Here is a 17,529-nt window from a genome sequence, read left to right on the forward strand (position 1 = left end):
AAAAAAAAAAAAAAAAAAAAAAAAAAAAAAGAAAACACGGCCTGGCCATAGCTCAAAGAGCACATGGCCACACCAAAGTCTAGTAAGGCAATGGCCCCAGGCTCATCTTGTACTGTCTGTGGCTCATCTATGGAACCAAGGACTTTTCCAAGGAGCTCTGGTCCCTTTTATTGGGGAATGATGTTTAAAAATGAAGATCTGGCTCTAGGTTACTACTCTGATGTCATTACTTCTAAACCTTCTCACTGGACAGATATAAGAACGATATGTTTGTAGACCTAGGCATATATGGACATAGCTATATTTTTGTGTCTCTCTGTATATGTGTGTATGTGCCTATATATATGCATATATATGTATATGTATATTCATGCCTTTATACTGATACCTCAGATAACAATTCAATACCATAGGGTTTATTTTTCTCTTTTTTCAACAGTGAGAAATTCAGTTCTTATTATCTACATTGTATATATTTGTTTAAACCTGGAATACACATAAAGTAGTTTCAGTACTACTGACCCATATCTTGTGAGAAGCATAGTCTTTGTTGAGATTATGGCATTTATGATTTCTGAGCAGTTCTTTTTGTCTTTAGCCATACAATACATAGTCCATATGCTCTTTTCCAAGTTAGTTTTTTTCTTCCTAACCTCCCTCAGTGTGGGCATGGTGTACAGTAAGATTCATTTATTTAGTGTCTATATTCCATTTAGGGTTTCCTATACATCTTTTTCATGGTTTCAATCAATATTCGGTATCTTAGCGATGCATAGCTCTTCAGAATATACACACTCAGCCTGAAGAACTGGTTGTCTGTTAGGATTGGAGGAATTTATGTAGGATTATTTATTTTGAAGAATTATATTTGTCCTATGGGTCAAGCAGTGTTACACTGAAGGTCCTTTGAGACATAGTAAAAAGCTTTACTGTGGTGAATCAATGCTATCTGTTAAAAACAGTGAACCCTGAATTGTACCCTAATCTTCAAACTAAAAAATTTAAAATAAATAAATAAAAACTGTGCTGTCCAGGCGCGGTGGTTCATTATAATCTCCGCACTTTGGGAGACCAAGGTGAGAGGATTGCCTGAGCCCACGGGTTCAAGACCAGCCTGGGCAACTTGGTGAGACCTCATCTCTACAAGAAATAAAAAAATTAACCAGCCGTGGTAGCACGTGCCTGTGGTTCCAGCTACTTGGAAGGCTGAGGTGGAAGGATTGCCTGAGCCTAGCAGGTAGAGGCTGCGGTGGCCGTGAGCGTGCCACTGCATTCCAGCCTGGGCAACAGAGTGAGATTTCAACTAAAAAAAAAAAAATAGTGTCACCTGGCTTGCTAAACCTAAGTTAATGTTCCATTTTGGTAGCTTAGTTTTTATCAAAATGGAGCAATTTGTTAACATGTATTGTGAGACTGATATACTGCCCACTGTTCCAAGTGGACCACCAGCACAGAGGTTATATTTCAGTTGACTGAAAAGCAAAGAATTATAGTGGTTATGTATTTAAGAACATGCCTTATGAAATTTGACAGAGTTGATGTAGGAGATAAAAATTCATTCTATTTAATATAGTTAGAATTTAATTATTTTTACCTTTTAGCATTGTCCTGAATGTATCATTTAAAATAAGGCTGGGCATGTTGTCTCATGCCTGTAATCTCAGCACTCTGGGAGACCGAGGTGAGAGGATTGCTTGAGCCCAGCAGAGTGAGACCTTATCTCTACAATAAATAAAAAAAAATTAGTTGAGCATGGTAGCACATACCTGTAGTCCCAGCTACTCAAGAGGCTGAGGCAGAAGGATCACCTGAACCTGGCAGGTCGAGGCAACTGTGCACTATGATCATGCTACTGCACTCTAGCCTGAGTGAGAGTGAGACTCTGACTCAAAAAAAAAAAAGATAGTTTTAAAGAATATAGTCCTCAAACGTATATTTAGAGTTACTTTCACAGTTTTTTTGGCAGTTCAAGGGACTCAGTGTTTTCAGATTTTACCTTTGAAAAGCCCTTTAGCCAGGTACGGTGGCTCACCCCTGTAATCTCAGCAAAAAAAAAAAAAAAAATTAGCTGGGGGTGGTTGCACATGCCTGTAGTCCTAGTTAGCTTGGGAGCCCATTTTGGGAGTCTGAGGCAGAAGGATCACCTGAGCCCAGGAGGTTGAGCCATGGTGAGCTGTGATGTGTCACTGCACTCCGGCCTGCGTAACAGAGTTGAGACCCTGACTCAAAAAAAACCACTTTGATGAAAATTTTGCTACTTCTGATTCTTGAGGGTGACTCGATGAGTAAAAATCTGAGAAAAAAAAGATCAATGAGAAAGAATTATTTGGTGCTTTTATTTTGCATTCTGGATTTAATACTCTAAAATTGAAGAAACATGAAGCCAGCCCAAATTTATTTATTTGCGTATGTTTATACTTTTTTATTTAAATGTGGAAAAGCAAGTTTAGTACAAAATCCTCATGGAGTCTGGGCTATACATTTTATTTTCAAACCCCAGTATAATTTTGTACCTAGAAGTCTTTTTCCTAACCTTGACTTTCTTTAGGGAAAACTTGTTATCGGACATAATATGCTCTTGGATGTCATGCATACAGTTCATCAGTTTTACTGTCCTCTACCTACGGTAAGTGATTTGTCAGCTTGTATTAACATTCACAATGCTCTTTTTTTGACGAGCTGTATGTACAAGCCACTTTAAGGGATCTTTAGTCATTGCCACTGCCAGAGCAAGGCTTAACATTTGTTTCATTGTCTTGATGCCAGTGGTTTGCCCATTTAGTGCTGGGTAGTAGTTCCTAGGCCACAGGTATGGGCTGCTGGTTTGGTACCACTAAAATTAGACACAGCAGGGCCAGTGAAGGTAAGTGGTATCAGTTGAACTGGATCCAATCCTCCAAAATTCTTGGTTGCCTCCTGCTAGGTTCGTTCCTTAGATTCTCTATTGACTTTCATAGTGTTTTTCACTCTTTGAGCCAAGTTTTCTCAGTTTACCAAAGCACAAGCTTCTTTGGTTCCCCTACTGGCCTTTCCTCTCCTGCTCCCTAGCTGTGCATGTGGCTTCATCTCATTTCCCTGCCATCACTTACTCTGTACTCTACTCTCTTTTATTTTTCTCTCTGTGTTTTCTTTTAGTGATCTTACCCACTTTCACATCTTCAGCTGTAGATGCCAACATCTTTATCCTCAGCCGTGGTCTCTCCTCACATCTTGGTATACATTTCATGCTGGACTCCAGACATTTCCATCTGGATAACCCTTAGACTAAGTATTTAAAATTTATATGTCTCAGCTGGGCACAGTGGCTCACACCTATAATCCTAGCACTTTGGGAGGCCAGGGTGGGAGGATCACTTGAGGCCAAAGGTTTGAGACCCCCATCTCTTAAAAAAGAATGGCTTAACAAGGTATTTATTTTACATTACCTTTCCTTCCTTCTTACTGTCTACAAGCTATTACCATAAATGATAACCAGTTATCAACTCTATTTTCAGCGTCAATTTTGACTCTTGCTTTGTTCCCAGATCCAGGCAGTTATCAAATCTTGGCAATTTTATCTTTATGTCTTTCACATCTGGGTTCTTTTTATTTCTTTTACAAGCAGCTTTATTAAACTCCAGGTAGGATTACCTGTCCCCCTTCAACCTTCAGCCCATCCTTTAAACTAGAGATTGGCAAACTTTTTCTATAAAGGGCTAGATAGTAAAGTATTTTTGGCTTTCCAGGTTATATAGTCTCTGTCACAGCTCTCAACTCTGCCATTGTAGTCCCCATAATATTCAATTATGTAATAGAATACATAAATAAGTGGGTGTGGCTGTGCTGCAATAAAACTTTATTTAAAAATAGTGGTGGGCTAAATTAGGCCTGCAGGCCATAGTTTGCCAACATCTGCTTAGAACTGCCATCAGATTAGATTAATCTTTTGTTACTTCTGGATTGGAAGGCACCTACTTGAAAGTTCAGTCTCGTTTATACAACTGCAAACCTTCGGTTACTTCACATTTCTTAGGACACATTGTTTCCTTCACATCCTGATTACTGTACCCTCCTTTGGAAAATACAGTGCAGCCCAGCCACTGAGTACAGTGGGTCTGTTGCTCTCCTTATCCTATTTATGCAACCTTAAGTTGTTGCACTTTCCACGACAACCCTGTCACCTTCTGGGATTCAGTGGCTTCACGGTTGTGAGTCTCAAAGCAAGTGAGACAGGTATAGATCTGCATTTCTTAAGTCTAATGAGCTGATGTTTATTTCTGATCACCTACTTTTTTTTTTTTTGAGCTGGAGTCTCACTCTGTCGCCCAGACTGGAGTGCAGTGGCTGCTCCTGGCCACAGCAGCCTCGACCTGCTGGGCTCCGGCGATCCTTCCACCTCAGCCTTCCAAGTAGCCGGAGTTACAGGCATACGCTACCACATCTAGCTGATTTTTTGATTTATTGTAGAGATGAGGTCTCGGTGCCCAGGCAGGTCTTGAACCCGGGGGCTCAGGCAATCCACTCACCTCAGCCTCCCAAAGGCGCGGGATTACAGGCTGAGCCACCGAGCCCGGCTCACCTACTTCTTAATGGCCAAATAAACCAAAGTAGCAGCTTCCCTTCTGACTTTGGGACCTTTAAAGCAATGAAGTTATCAATAAGGAAAGGGGAAAGTGTATTTAATACTGTGCTTCTAGGCATTTTGAATACCAAACAGAGCTTGGCACATAGAAGGCATTAAATGTTGATTTAACGAATGATGTATCTTCTGACTGTGCCAGTTTTGTAATCTTCTGATGTATGGCTCTGTTCACATCATTAAACCTGTTCAAAATTCTTAAAAAATTCTGCATTATTTGTTTTTCTATATGACTGACACTTTATAGCCTGGCAGATCAGGCTTTCTGTGACCTGGCCCAGGCTTTCTGTGTAGTCTAACTACTTATTACTCTCCTTCCCAGACTGGCTTATTTGTTTCCTGAGAATTGCTTTGTAAACAGGTTCCTAGGTTTGTGGTTTTGGTATATAGTTTCCTCCAACGTGAATTTTCTTTAACTCTTCCCAGTGTTGCTATATACAGCTTTACCTTATTTTTCCACAGTATAGCTTATGCCTCCTCCTTGAAATTTTTGCTGACTGCTGCCTTGCCCAAGAAATGATATTTTCTTTCTCTGAACTCCCACAGAACTTTGTACCTCTAGGGTACATAAATTTCGTCTTGTATTATACAGCATAACTTCCTTCTCGTTCTTCTAGATATCTGGTTCTTTGAACAAGGAGTATAGCTTTTTTATTGTCTGTGTCTAAGAGCCTAGCATAGCGCATTGTATATAAGCACTTAATGAATGTTAAATTGAATGAAATTTGTCTTGAATTGCATTCAGGTAGAAAGAGTAAGTGATATGTTACAGAATAGGAGGTGGGTTAGAATAAACAGTTTAATTCCCTGCTTCATTACTAAGGCTACCTTGGTCAGTTACTTAACTCTTTATGCTCCTGGCATTGTCAGAGGGATAAAATGGTTTTCTTCTAACTTCCTTTGGAAGAAGTGATGAGAATAAATGAGAAAACCTATTTAAAATGGTAGAACTAGCCAGATGTGGTGGCTAACAACTATAATTCCAGTACTTTGGGAGGCCTAGGTGAGAGGATTGCTTGAGCATAGGAGTTCAAGGTCAACCTAGGCAAAATAGCAAGATCTCATCTCTGCAAAAAAAAAATTAGTTGGTGTAAGTAGCAAGTAGTGCCAGCTATTTGGAAGACTGAGGAGGGTTGATCCTTTAGCCCAGTATTTCAAGGGTGTGATAAGCATGCCGCTGCACTCCATCCAGGGTGTCAGAGTGAGTCCCTGACTCAAAAATAAAATAGAATGGTGGAACTAGCTGGGTATGGTGGTGCATGTCTATTGTCACAGCTACTCAGAAGGCTGAGGAAGGAGGATTGCCTGTGCTCAGGCAGTCGAATCTAGCCCAGGCAACAAAGCATCTCTAAAAAAATGAAAAATAATAAAAAGTAGAACTTTTACATGCACTGGCACTAAATTTTGCACTTAAAAGGACAGTAAAGAATCCATATTTTGAAGCTATCTTTTAGGGGAGAATTTCTTCTTATAAGTCATCTTGGTACTTGAACTTGACATTTTAGAAGGCATTGGTCTAGAACTCTGCTATATGTTGGTCCTGGAGGTAGCTGTAATTCTCCTTTTTCCTTGCTTGTAAAACTTCAGTGGTATTGAGAGATTACAGTCATTATTGAATTTTTTGTTTGACGTAGCATTGAAACCACTTGTTCATGTATTGCCCATTAATTTAACTATAGCCACTGAAAAGCTGATAAATATTTCAAACTAGCTAAATATACTTTGTATTTACAGTCTTGGAAAGCTAATTGGAAATGGCAGTTTCCTAGGAAGCATGAATAACATTGAAGATAAGTGTAGTTTACAAAGGGTCAGGAGTATGGCTACTCAGTCTAGCGTTGTAATTATATATGTAAATGAGTTGATTCAAAATGAGAGTACTCTCATTTCAGCTCTAGGCTTCCTGATCAAAATAAACTTCCTGGAAAATGAATTGTTTAGGTACTTGCTATTAATGCCACTTAAGCAATTTTCTGGGCAGTTAAAACATGAGTCATGTATTGAAAGGCCTGTTTTTTCATGGTTGTTTTTTTACTAACATTTCAAAGGTGATCCCAGTGAATATCTATGCTAGTTTATAGTATGTCCATTTCCTATATAAATCATTGAATTTAAATGACTCTGTTAGTCTCGATATTATGATAAGTTTATGTAATGGGCCACAGTCTGTTAGCTGTTACTGGAAGTTTTCTGGATTTATTTTGAGCCTCAAATTTGTTGTCTTACATATAGTAGGAAGTCTCCCCTTTTCCATTTCGGCTATAAAATCATTAAATTTGTCTTTTTTGGTTATGCAAAGGTTAGTTATCAGGTCATATGGTTCTCAATCAGTGAGAAGTTAGGAAGTTTTAAAAAAAATAATTGGGAAGTTTTTAAAAAAGTAATTATTAACTAGAAATAGGTTTTGCAGTTTAGCTTAAAGCCTTTGAGAGATGTGATTGCTTAAGACAGTTATGGAACCCGAGCTGTTTACATATGTTTCTGAATACTGTGAGTATATGAGGAACATTGTAACAAGTCATTCTCTGTTTTCTAGGACTTAAATGAGTTTAAAGAGATGACAACATGTGTATTCCCCAGGTAAGCTTTCTTTGAGGATTTGTCTTTTAAATAAAACAGTCATTGTGACATATATAATACAAGGAAGGATATAATAACTTGTTAAAACCATTACATCATGATTAGACCTAATAAAAAAACAAGACTGAAAATTATTTAATATCTCAACTTTGTGATGGTTTGCTTTTATACTTTACTACTAGTATTGTTATCCCATTAAACATCAAAATCTGAACCAAGAGTGCAAGTAGGTGGTGACTCCTTTTGTCTGATCCCACATTTCTCTGTCTGAGGAACTGGTCCAGACTCCTTGAGATGACTCTCGTCTGTCTTGGATGTGGGATGGCCTTGTGACTACTGAAGTGTCCATCTTCACTTCAGAGGGTACTATCTAGTTGGTCAGAGGGTACTGTCTAGTTGGTCAAGAACTGTTTGGCTGGAGATATTTTTCCTTCATTTTAAGTCAGTGCCTTTTCCTTTTAGTATTTTCCACTGTTAATATTGCAAGTTGGCTGGGTGCAGTGGCTTATACCTGTAATCCCAACAACTTGGGGGCTGAGGTGGGAGGATCACTTGAGGCCAGGAGTTTGAGACCAGTCTGAGCGACACAGCGAGACCCCATTTCTATTTTTTAAAAAAAGTGTGTGATAGTTCTAATATGTCACATGGGAGATCACATGTCCGCCATGTAGAGCTTACAGAGCAAAAGTCTGTTATAGGACCCATTGAAGAGGGACAGGCATGGTGACCGAAAAGTTGCTCTTTCAATTTGGCTATTTCTTTTCTTTTCTTGTTTTTTTTTCTTTTGAGTTGGAGTCTCACTCTATTGCCCAGGCTGGAGTGCAATGGCATGCTCATGGCCACCACAACTTCAACTTTCTGGGCTCAGGTGATCTTCTCACCTCAGGCTTTCAAGTAGCTGGAACTACAGGCACGCTCCACCATGCCTGGCTAATTTTTTTTTTTTTTAATTTATTGTAGAGATGAGGTCTTGCCAAGTTGCCCAGGCTGGTCTCGACCCTGTGAGCTCAGGCAATCCTCTCACCTTGGCCTCCCAAAGTGTTGGCATTATAGGCATGAGCCACCCACCGTGCCCGGCCTATTTCTTTTTTCTTTTCTTTTCTTTTCTTTTTCTTTCTTTTCTTTCTTTTCTTTCTTTCTTTCTTTCTTTCTTTCATTGAGAGGACAGAAAAGCTGCTTATTTCTTTTTTTTTTTCTTTTCTTTCTTTCTTTCTTTCTTTCTTTCTTTCTTTCTTTCTTTCTTTCTTTCTTTCTTTCTTTCTTTCTTTCATTGAGAGGACAGAAAAGCTCCCCTTGTGGGAGGGGACTCAAGGGGGTTGTCCTTTTTTCTTTTTTTTAATCTGTTACTCAGGCTGGAGTTCAGTGGTGCATGATCACGGCTCACTGCAGCCTCCACCTCCTGGGCTCAAGTGTTCCATCTCAGCATCCTAGGTAGCTTGGCTGGGTGTGCGTCACTGTGTCTAATTTTTGGATTTTTGTAGACATGAGGTCTTGCTATGTTGCTTAGACTGGTCTTGAACCCCTGGGCTCAGACAGTTCTCTCGCCTCAGCTTTCCAAAGTACTAGGATTACAGGAGTGCATCACTGCACTTGGCCCAGCTGGGCTATTTCTTTTTTTTTTTTTTGAGTTGCAGTCTCACTCTGTCGCCCAGACTGGAGTGCAGTGGCCGCTCCCAGCCACCACAGCCTCGACCTGCTGGGCTCCAGCGATCCTTCCACCCCAGCCTTCCGAGTAGCTGGAACTACAGGCGCACGCCACCACACCCAGCTCATTTTTTGAAGTATGGTAGAGATGAGGTCTCGCCTGCCCAGGCGGGTCTCGAACCCGCGGGCTCAGGCAATCCACTTACCTCAGCCTCCCAAAGGCGCGGGATTACAGGCTGAGCCACCGAGCCCGGCTGAGCTATTTCGATCCTGGTTTTTTTTTTTTGTTTTTTTTTTGAGTTGGAGTCTCACTCTGTCATCCAGACTGGCTCGTGGCCACCGCAGCCTCGACCTGCTGGTCTCTGACGATCCTTCCACCTCAGCCTTCCAACTAGCTGGAACTACAGGCGCGTGCTACCACGCCTGGCTAATTTTTGATTTATTGTAGAGATGAGGTCTTGCCATGATGCCCAGGCGGATCTCGAACCTGCTCAGGCAATTCACTCACCTCAGCCTTCCAAAGCATGGGATTACAGGCTGAGCCACCAAGCCTGACTTGTATTTCTATTCTGTTATCCACCATATTCACATTTATGTAAAAAAGTTTTCATATAGAGTTTTCATATTAGTCAGTCCCCTTCTCTCTCTTTTTGGTATTTCCATTTCTGAAATAGAGTAATGAGAAATAACAACAGCAGCATAAATGTAGCAAATGCAGATTTTGGTCCCTCATAAGAATGTATAGTGTACAAACCTGAGTAGTAGCACTATTTGGTTAGCGGTTTGAGACAAACAAGTTGAGGGTATTTTTGTTTGTTTGTTGTTTTTTGTTTTTTTGGTTTTTTTTGAGTTGGAGTCTCATTCTGTCGCCCAGACTGGAGTGCAGTGGCCACTCCCGGCCACTGCAGCCTCGACCTGCTGGGCTCTGGCGATCCTTCCACCTCAGCCTTCCGAGTAGCCGGAATTACAGGCGTGCGCTACCACGCCCGGCTAATCTTTTTATTCATTGTAGAGATAAGGTCTCACTAAGTTGCCCAGGCGGGTTCAGGCAATCCACCCACCTCAGCCTCCCAAAGGCACGGGATTACAGGCTGAGCCACTGATCCCAGCTCAAGTTGAGGGTATTGACTTACTCTTGAGATTGATGTAGCCCACACTCTCTCAGGGTACACAGTGACTCTGGAGTCTGGGCCCTGAGTGTGTTAGTGTAGACACTCCCACAGCTACTTGAAGTTGCTGGTGATGGGACGGAGTACCTACTCTAATGTAGCTAGGTTCAAGGTGGCTGATGTGCTTAATTCCTCTGTTTATGTTTAAGTACTTTGTGTATTAAATATTTTGTGTCTTAAGTGTGTATTTTTATGTATAAGTATTTAAAGTATTCATATATTACCTATTTTATGTATTTGAATAAAATACATTTTGAACACTGATACACATTTTGTTTACCTTTTTAATTTTTTTGTTTTTAGACTCTTGGATACTAAATTGATGGCCAGTACACAACCTTTTAAGGTATTATTTAAATTTGAGCTGTCACTGATAATCTTTATATTTAAAATTTTGAAATAATTTCTTCTAAGAGCTTTGGGATGCTGGTCTATTTAAACGTCATTTCAAATACATTAAAAAAAAAAAAAGAAAAGAAAAAGAAAGAAAGAAGGAAGGAGAAAAAAATTGGAAAAAGACCAGAAACATGTGTATAAAAATGTGAATAATGGTTGTCTTTGAGTGGTGGAATTATATATATGTCCTTTGTTCTTTGTTCTTTTTTTTTATTTTTCGAGTTGGAGTCTCAATCTGTCACCCAGGCTGGAGTGCAGTGGCACACTCATGTCCACTGCAGCCTCAACCTGCTGGGCTTAGGCAATGCTTCCACCTCAGCCTTCCAAGTAGCTGCAACTACAGGCTGCTACCACACCCGGCTTATTAATATAAGTTTTTTTTTTTGAGTTGGAGTCGCACTCTGTCACCCAGACTGGAGTGCAGTGGCCGCTCCCGGCCACCGCAGCCTCGACCTGCTGGGCTCTGGCGATCCTTCCGCCTCAGCCTTCCGAGTAACCGGAATTACAGGCTACCATGCCCGGCTGATTTTTTGACTTATTGTAGAGATGAAGTCTCGTCAAGTTGCCCAGGTGGGTCTTGAACCTGCGGGCTCAGGCAATCCACTCACCTCAGCCTCCCAAAGCGCAGGATTACAGGCTGAGCCACCGAGCCCAGCTAATATAAGTTTTTAATATTGAAATGCACAATTAATTTTTGAATAGGTTACACAGTTCTTCCTTTCTTCATTTTCTTTTTCTTATTTTATGTATTTTGGATATATTTTCTAATCGAGAGAATTTAAGTAAAGGAATAATCATTTGTTACTTTGTAAAGTAACTTAATATAACTGAGTGAAATGAATTCCAGAGTAGTATAACCTTCTGGCAAAACGTTCGTAGGTATTTAATGCATCTTCTTTTCATTCGGTTATACTTTTCACATAGTGAAAATTAAACTTTCTACTTCTTAGTATTTTAGTGTGGTTTATGTGTAATATCAAATAAAGAGTATTTAATGATTTTCTGTTTTTATAGGTGATCTTTAAGGTCAAGTGCTTTTAAAAGTTAGTGTGACAGTAAATAGCAGCAAGTTAACTTTTACTTTTGAATTCTTAACTATCTAAATCAGACTAAAGTTATAATTTAGGATTGTCTTTTAACAGGCACCAAAACACATAAAACCGTGTAACTACTATGTATATGTGATTGGGAATGGTGCTTTTGCCAACTCATTAGAAGGATTAAAGTAGAGGAGATACACACAAATTTAAAAATTATGTGTGATCATAAAACTCAAGGTAATTAAAAACAAAATCACAGATTAAAAAACAAAACAAAACTTGCTGCTTCTCTTTCACATTGAATAAACTGTGACTTCTGTGTTTCTTTACAGAACACAAGGGGGCAGTACTAGATACTTTTTTTTGTACTGACAGTGAATCATTTTAATATATATTGCACTGAGATGATGAAGTCTCATAATTCTTTTCTTCTTGGTTTGCAGGATATCATTAACAACACATCCCTTGCAGAGTTGGAAAAGCGGTTAAAAGAGACACCTTTCAGCCCACCTAAAGTTGGTAAGATTAGTAAACAAACCTGAAAACCCCTAAACTCTTTGTGGTAATTATTGATGTATATTGTAGAAGAAAGGTGAAATGGCTCTAGAAACTGTATTGTATACTTAAATATTTTGGCTGAATTAAATTGCTCATGCTTTGTGTTGAGTTACAGTTTTCTCTTCTCCCCCTATTTTTTTTTTCTTCTTTTGAGTCGAAATCTTACTCTGTCGCCCAGGCTGGAGTGCCAGTGGCATGATCACAGTCACCACAGCTTTGACCTGCTAGGCTCAGATTTTTCTGCCTCAGCCCTCCAAGTAGTTGGGACTACAGGCACATGCCACTATGCCCAGCTAATTTTTTGACTTAATGCAGAGACGAGGTCTTGCTATTTTTCCCAGGCGGGTCTCCAGCTCCTAGACAATCCTCTCGCCTTGGCCTCCCAAAGTGCTGGGATTACAGGTGTGAGCCACTGTGCCTGGCCTGAGTTACTGATTTCTGAATAAGGATGGTCTTCTAATTCTACATCTATTTTATGTTAATAGGGTTGTGTAGCCATTCATTGAGAATTTTAGCAATTAAAGCTTCCGGGCTTGTATTTCCTAGTGCTTGGAATTCTCACAAAACTTGATGTATCTTTCTCTTCTATGGTGCATTATGGTGATTAATAGCCAGGGGTAGAATGAAGGTATATCTTCTGTGTCAAAAAAGCCCAAGAACTGAGTTCACAGATGAGATTAAGGAGAGTCCCCCATCCCTGCCTCTTTCTGAACTGGTTTAGGGAGTGGAAGCAGCAGCATTGAGGAAAACCAGAAGTTGGGAGGAATGTTTCTTGGGAGATAGAAGTGTTTTGCCACGTCTGGCCACTACCCAGGTATTTGGTGGGCCTTCCGGTACTACTGCTTTGGTCCCTTTTAGCCTAATTGTGCTGCTGATACTGTAATTAGCATTCCATTAACTGTAGCCTGTAAACTTCTAAAGACATTGATAATAGGATTAAAAATTGATAATGCAAGGTATTAAAGCACCAAGATTACAGTTATTTGCTTCTCTTTCTGGGTAATTGTCCAAGAAAGGAATTAAGAAAATGGGTGGTGGTGGGGGAAGAAAACCTAGACTTTTTCTGTAACAATATAATGGAAATAATTGATTTTGGAAATAATGTGTTTCATCTGGTGATAGAACGGAAGCTATTACTTAGGTGGCTGCCATGTTAAAGGGCCTTTTTTTTAAAAAAAACTTTGAGTCTAATGTTTAATACTTGTGGAGGTGAAAGAATTCTTGCTTAAAGAGTATTGTATTGACATAAAAAGTAAAAAGTTGCAGCCTTTTCATTGTTAATTTCCATTCATGCTGTTGATTCTGTGTTGTAATAGCATTCTTGACATTCATTTCCAGAATGGGTGTAGGAAATATAATTTATGAGTTAATAGTTTTAGCCTATTATTTCCATATATAATTCTGGTACTCTCTGGTACAGAATTTAGTCTAAAGCAGGTCACTCTTCTCAGGCATTATCTGCTAACATTTGTGTTTATCAGTGTGGCAAAAGAATCATATATGAAAGAATGATCTAATCATGATGTGGCCCCATGATCCAAGGACAGCATTACAGCAAGTTGTGATTTATCTTTGGAGCTGGTTGTGTTGTCATCTTTGGATCCCTAAGCTTGGAAACATAGTAGAGAACAATATTGAATTTGGTCTGCCGATAGCACTCAAGCCTTTTGTTTTTTGGAGGGGTTGCCTGGAGTATTGATACATAACAATTTCTGAGCACTTACCATGTACCAAGCACTAGGTAAGAGTTTTACTTTTATCTCCTCTGATCCTCACAAAAACTTTATGTGAGGGAGGTTTGAATATCATTTCCATTTTACATAATTGGAGAGTTAGAGGAGAAGTGGCTTGCCTAAGTTTACATAGCAAATGAGTGGTGGGACAGAGAATCAGACTCAGACTGTGTGACTCCAGGGTCCATGCTATTAATCTTTGTTCTGAAATATCTTTTGTGTCCTGATATTATCATCATGTGTAAGGTAAGAATTTTCTTTTCATGGACCATATATGATGTTGAATAGCACCCACCAATATGGGATGATAAAAATCCATGGCTGAGTTTCTTTTTTAGAGTTGGAGTCTCATTCTGTTGCCCAGACTGGAGTGCAGTGGCCGCTCCCGGCCACTGCAACCTCGACCTGCTGGGCTCCGGCGATCCTTCCGCCTCAGCCTTCCAGGTAGCTGGAACTACAGGCTCATGCTACCACACCCGGCTAATTTTTGATTTATTGTAGAGATGAGGTCTTGCCAAGTTGCACAGGTGGGTCTTGAACCCGCGGGCTCAGGCAATCCACTCACCTCAGCCTCCAAAGGTGCAGGATTACAGGCTGAGCCAACGAACCTGGCTCATGGCTGAGGTTCATAGTGTAACCGAGGCATTTCTCTAGTTTAGACCAAAACCCTCATTTTCAGTGACTCTGTTATCTTGGATTATAAGGTCTTATATGGAGAGAATTAAGAAGTAACTTTTTTCCTTTGCTTATTTAGGATATTGCTACAGCATATACTAAAGCAATTTGGATTTGGTAGCACAATGTACTTACTAGTCTTCATGTTTTGTGATGTCCTGGGAGAAACCATTTTTTCTTTTTCTCTAATTTAGAAAGTGCAGAAGGTTTTCCAAGTTATGACACAGCTTCTGAACAACTCCATGAGGCAGGCTATGATGCTTATATCACAGGACTGTGCTTCATCTCTATGGCAAATTACCTAGGTATGCACCATATGTGTTTCTAATACTCTGTGATGTATAGTGGATTCTTACCTGTCTCCCACCTTAGGCTGCTATAACAATTTACTGTAGACTGGAGGACTTAAACAACAGACATTTATTTCTCATAGTTCTGGAGGCTGGGAAGTCCAAGATCAGTTGCTGACAGATCCAGTGTCTGGTGAGGGCCCACTTCCTGGTTTGCAGGTAGCCATCTTCTCATGTCCTCTCCTCACATGATGGAGAGCAAAGAAGGATGATGCTCTCCTGTCTCTTCTTTTTTTTTTTTTTTTTTTTTTGAGTAGGAGTCCCACTCTGTTGCCTAGGCTAGAGTGCCACGGCATGCTCATGGCCATGGCAGCCTCCACCTGCTGGGCTCAGGTGATCCTTCCGTCTCAGATTTCCAAGTAGCTAGAACCACAAGCATGCGCCACCATGCCTGGCTAATTATTTTTATTTAGAGATGAGGTCTCCCCAAGTTACCCAGGCTGGTCTCGAACCCCTGGACTCAGGCAGTACTCTCACTTCAGCCTCCCAAAGTTGGGATTACAGACATGAGCCACTGTGCCCAGCTCCTGCCTCTTCTTGTAAGGGCATTAATCTCCCTTAGAAGGGCTCCACCCTCATGATCTAATTACCTCCCAGTAGTCTCACCTCCAAATACTGTCACTGGGGATTAGGCTTCAACATACAAATTTTTAGGGAACACATTCAATCTATAACACTCACCCAGAGATCCACTCACCCAATTAGAAGTGGGAAGGTTTTGAGGCAGGAGTTGGAGGAGATCAGGAGATGGGAATAGGCAGGGAAGAACCACTGATACTTACCTGTGACATGGCACTTGACCAGTAAGAATACCATTTACCCTTGTTGAGCCATACTGTTGATTTAAATATATTTTTGTCTACGTGACTGTGTGTAATACTTTGCTTCTTTTCTTCATTAGGTTCTTTTCTTAGTCCTCCAAAAATTCATGTGTCTGCCAGATCAAAACTCATTGAACCTTTTTTCAACAAGTAAGTAATCAAGAGGGTCCCAATCTCCAAGCTTTGTCACTGTGGAAGAGCCCAGTATTTTGGGATGTCAATTTGGAATGATTGGGAGCTGTAATACATTTTCAGATAAAATGTTTTTCATCTCAAGTGACTTAGATGTTTTTTGAGAATAGAAATTGGCCTTTTGGGAACTAATTTATTAAAAATATTGACTTCAAAAAAAGAAAAAAAACATTGCCAGTGGTAGTGCGTCTCTTTCAAGAAAAGAACTGTGGTTTTGGCACTTAAATTTTTTACAAAGGAGATGTGTGTACACGTTTCCACTTAGCCTGGAACAAACTTAATATGTGAATTTATTATTTATGCTTGCATTTTTATCTGATTAAATAATACTACTTGTAAGAAGATATTGGTTATATAAATAACTTTTCAGAAAATCTGTGAAGTTTTGATTGCCATTGCATCCTGAGCCTTCATCTGAATGGACTTAATAAATAAAGTAAAGGCTTTTTGCTCATGTATGTAAGAAGTTGGTATAATTTCAGGGTGATTTAGGGGAGTCTTAAGTTCAGAGCATTTCTAAAGAATCTCAAAGGTTTTACTTCAAAGTACGGTTTTGCTTGTTTGGCAAAATTAAGACCACAGTTCTGAATGTACTTCTCAAGCAGGCCACAGTTTGGCTCTGTGCCAGAACCCTAAACCTTCATCTCTACCCCAGCTCCAAGACAGGGTTGGTTCTAGGAGATTCTGCACGAGCCAGGAAGCACAAGGTATTCCACGTTGATCATCACCACTGAAAGAAATATGATTTCAGTGCTGTGTTGGTTATGTGATTTCCTTACATTATATTTAGCATTTTATAATACTATCATTGCTATACCAGGTAATAATACTGTACTGTCTCCTTAAGATGTCTGTATAAATACTAGTACCACTCTGTTGTACTTAGGTGGCATGCTGCAGAGACAGATGTTCATTCCAAACATCTGGATTCCTAAGGTTCTGAATTGGTATTGTTCGAGTTAGTGAATTTTATCATACTATGGCTTCTTCTTCTTCTTTTTTTCTTTTTAAGTTCTTCCTTTTTTCTATGAAAGTTTAGAGATAAATGTGGTGTATATTGGAAGTTAAGGTGATTATTTTATACATGGAAAATAAATTTTGGTAACCATTGAGTCTTTGCTGTTTATCTGGTTCCTTAAGGGAAAAAAAATGATTTTCTTAGCTCTTAACTCTTATTTTGGGGGCAGTGTTTATCTTTGTAAATCTTTGGAAATGTGGTTTATGCCATAGACCATGGAACCCACAGGTGACACTAAATATGGTTCTAATCATGGCTGTTTCTTACATTTTTATGTACTTGATGTCAAATTCACTGTTCTACACTATTTTTCAACTGGGAGATGTTGACTTATTTGTAATATCTGAAACAATGATCCTGCTTTTCCCCTAATATCAGCTTCTTATAAAATCAGATGTTTGGTACAAACTGGGTTAGATACAGGCTGCTTGTAGTTTATCAGTATTGTATGTAACCACAACATGCAGAGCAATAAAAATAAGCAAAGTAAAAAGCTTAGCTAAGACCTTCTGTATTTTAGATCAATCTAATGCTAATACTGTGCAAGACTATTATTCACAATAAACTGAACAGTAAATACATAGTTTCATTTTATTTTATTTTTTTCTTTTTTTTTTTTTTTAATTAATCAGTATTTTTATTATAGTTTTGTGGGGTACAGTTAAGGATTAGGTGTACAATTACGTTTCATTCAGACACCCTGTTGATAAGAGGTGTTTTCCCAGCCCCAGCCAG

General features: G+C 39.5%; 1 protein-coding gene across 4 annotated transcripts in view; it reads left to right on the plus strand.

Moving 5' to 3' along the window:
• PARN (poly(A)-specific ribonuclease) overlaps positions 1–15,753 on the plus strand; it is a 49,427-nt gene extending 33,674 nt beyond the window's left edge. For all 4 annotated transcript variants that reach the window (XM_008064863.2, XM_008064861.2, XM_021715941.1 and 1 more), the window contains 6 exons: positions 2,549–2,626; positions 7,155–7,198; positions 10,315–10,357; positions 11,891–11,966; positions 14,608–14,718; positions 15,665–15,753. In XM_008064863.2, coding sequence (XP_008063054.1) covers positions 2,549–2,626; positions 7,155–7,198; positions 10,315–10,357; positions 11,891–11,966; positions 14,608–14,718; positions 15,665–15,738 — 426 coding nt within the window. In that variant the 3' untranslated portion in view covers positions 15,739–15,753. The remainder of the gene's footprint in view (positions 1–2,548; positions 2,627–7,154; positions 7,199–10,314; positions 10,358–11,890; positions 11,967–14,607; positions 14,719–15,664) is intronic.
• Positions 15,754–17,529: the final 1,776 nt, after the last annotated feature.

The sequence above is a fragment of the Carlito syrichta genome, unplaced genomic scaffold (assembly GCF_000164805.1).
Source record: "Carlito syrichta isolate Samal-C Ts95f unplaced genomic scaffold, Tarsius_syrichta-2.0.1 Scaffold308086, whole genome shotgun sequence".
In the NCBI taxonomy this organism is placed as follows: domain Eukaryota; kingdom Metazoa; phylum Chordata; class Mammalia; order Primates; family Tarsiidae; genus Carlito; species Carlito syrichta.